Genomic DNA, 397 nt, shown 5'->3' on the forward strand with positions numbered 1-397 from the left:
GGGCGGTGGGGACCACGAACGCTGCCCACCACCGGCTTCCAGCTTGTCCATGCAGCTGATGCGGACTGTGCCGTAGAGCACCTTGAGCATACCATGCATGCCCGGGTGGTCGTGCAGTGGGATGGACGTGCCGCTCTTGAGCAGGAACACGCCGAGGCTAAAGCCAGGCGTCTCGTAGATGTGCATGTAGGTGACCGGAGGCAGACTGGGCGACAGCGGCTGCAGCGTGGCCTTGCGCGGAGCGATGTTGAGGTCCTCGGCGCGGACCTGGGTTAGGAGACTCTTTAGTTTGCTCAGGTTCTCAGGGAAGCCGGGCGGCATCGGCGCCTCTGGGCCAGAAGTCGCGCTGCGGTCGGAAGGGCCGCGGCCGCCCCCGCTGCCCCGGAAGGGGAGGCAC

General features: G+C 66.8%; 1 protein-coding gene across 1 annotated transcript in view; it reads right to left on the minus strand.

Moving 5' to 3' along the window:
* The window catches only part of Ado (2-aminoethanethiol dioxygenase), a 5,529-nt gene extending 5,139 nt beyond the window's left edge, over positions 1-390 (minus strand). Inside the window, exon 1 of the mRNA XM_033766568.1 lies at positions 232-390. Coding sequence (XP_033622459.1) covers positions 232-321 — 90 coding nt within the window. The 5' untranslated portion in view covers positions 322-390. The remainder of the gene's footprint in view (positions 1-231) is intronic.
* Positions 391-397: the final 7 nt, after the last annotated feature.

Source organism: Fukomys damarensis, unplaced genomic scaffold (assembly GCF_012274545.1).
Source record: "Fukomys damarensis isolate Sample0158 unplaced genomic scaffold, DMR_v1.0_HiC HiC_scaffold_20, whole genome shotgun sequence".
Classification (NCBI taxonomy): Eukaryota; Metazoa; Chordata; class Mammalia; order Rodentia; family Bathyergidae; genus Fukomys; species Fukomys damarensis.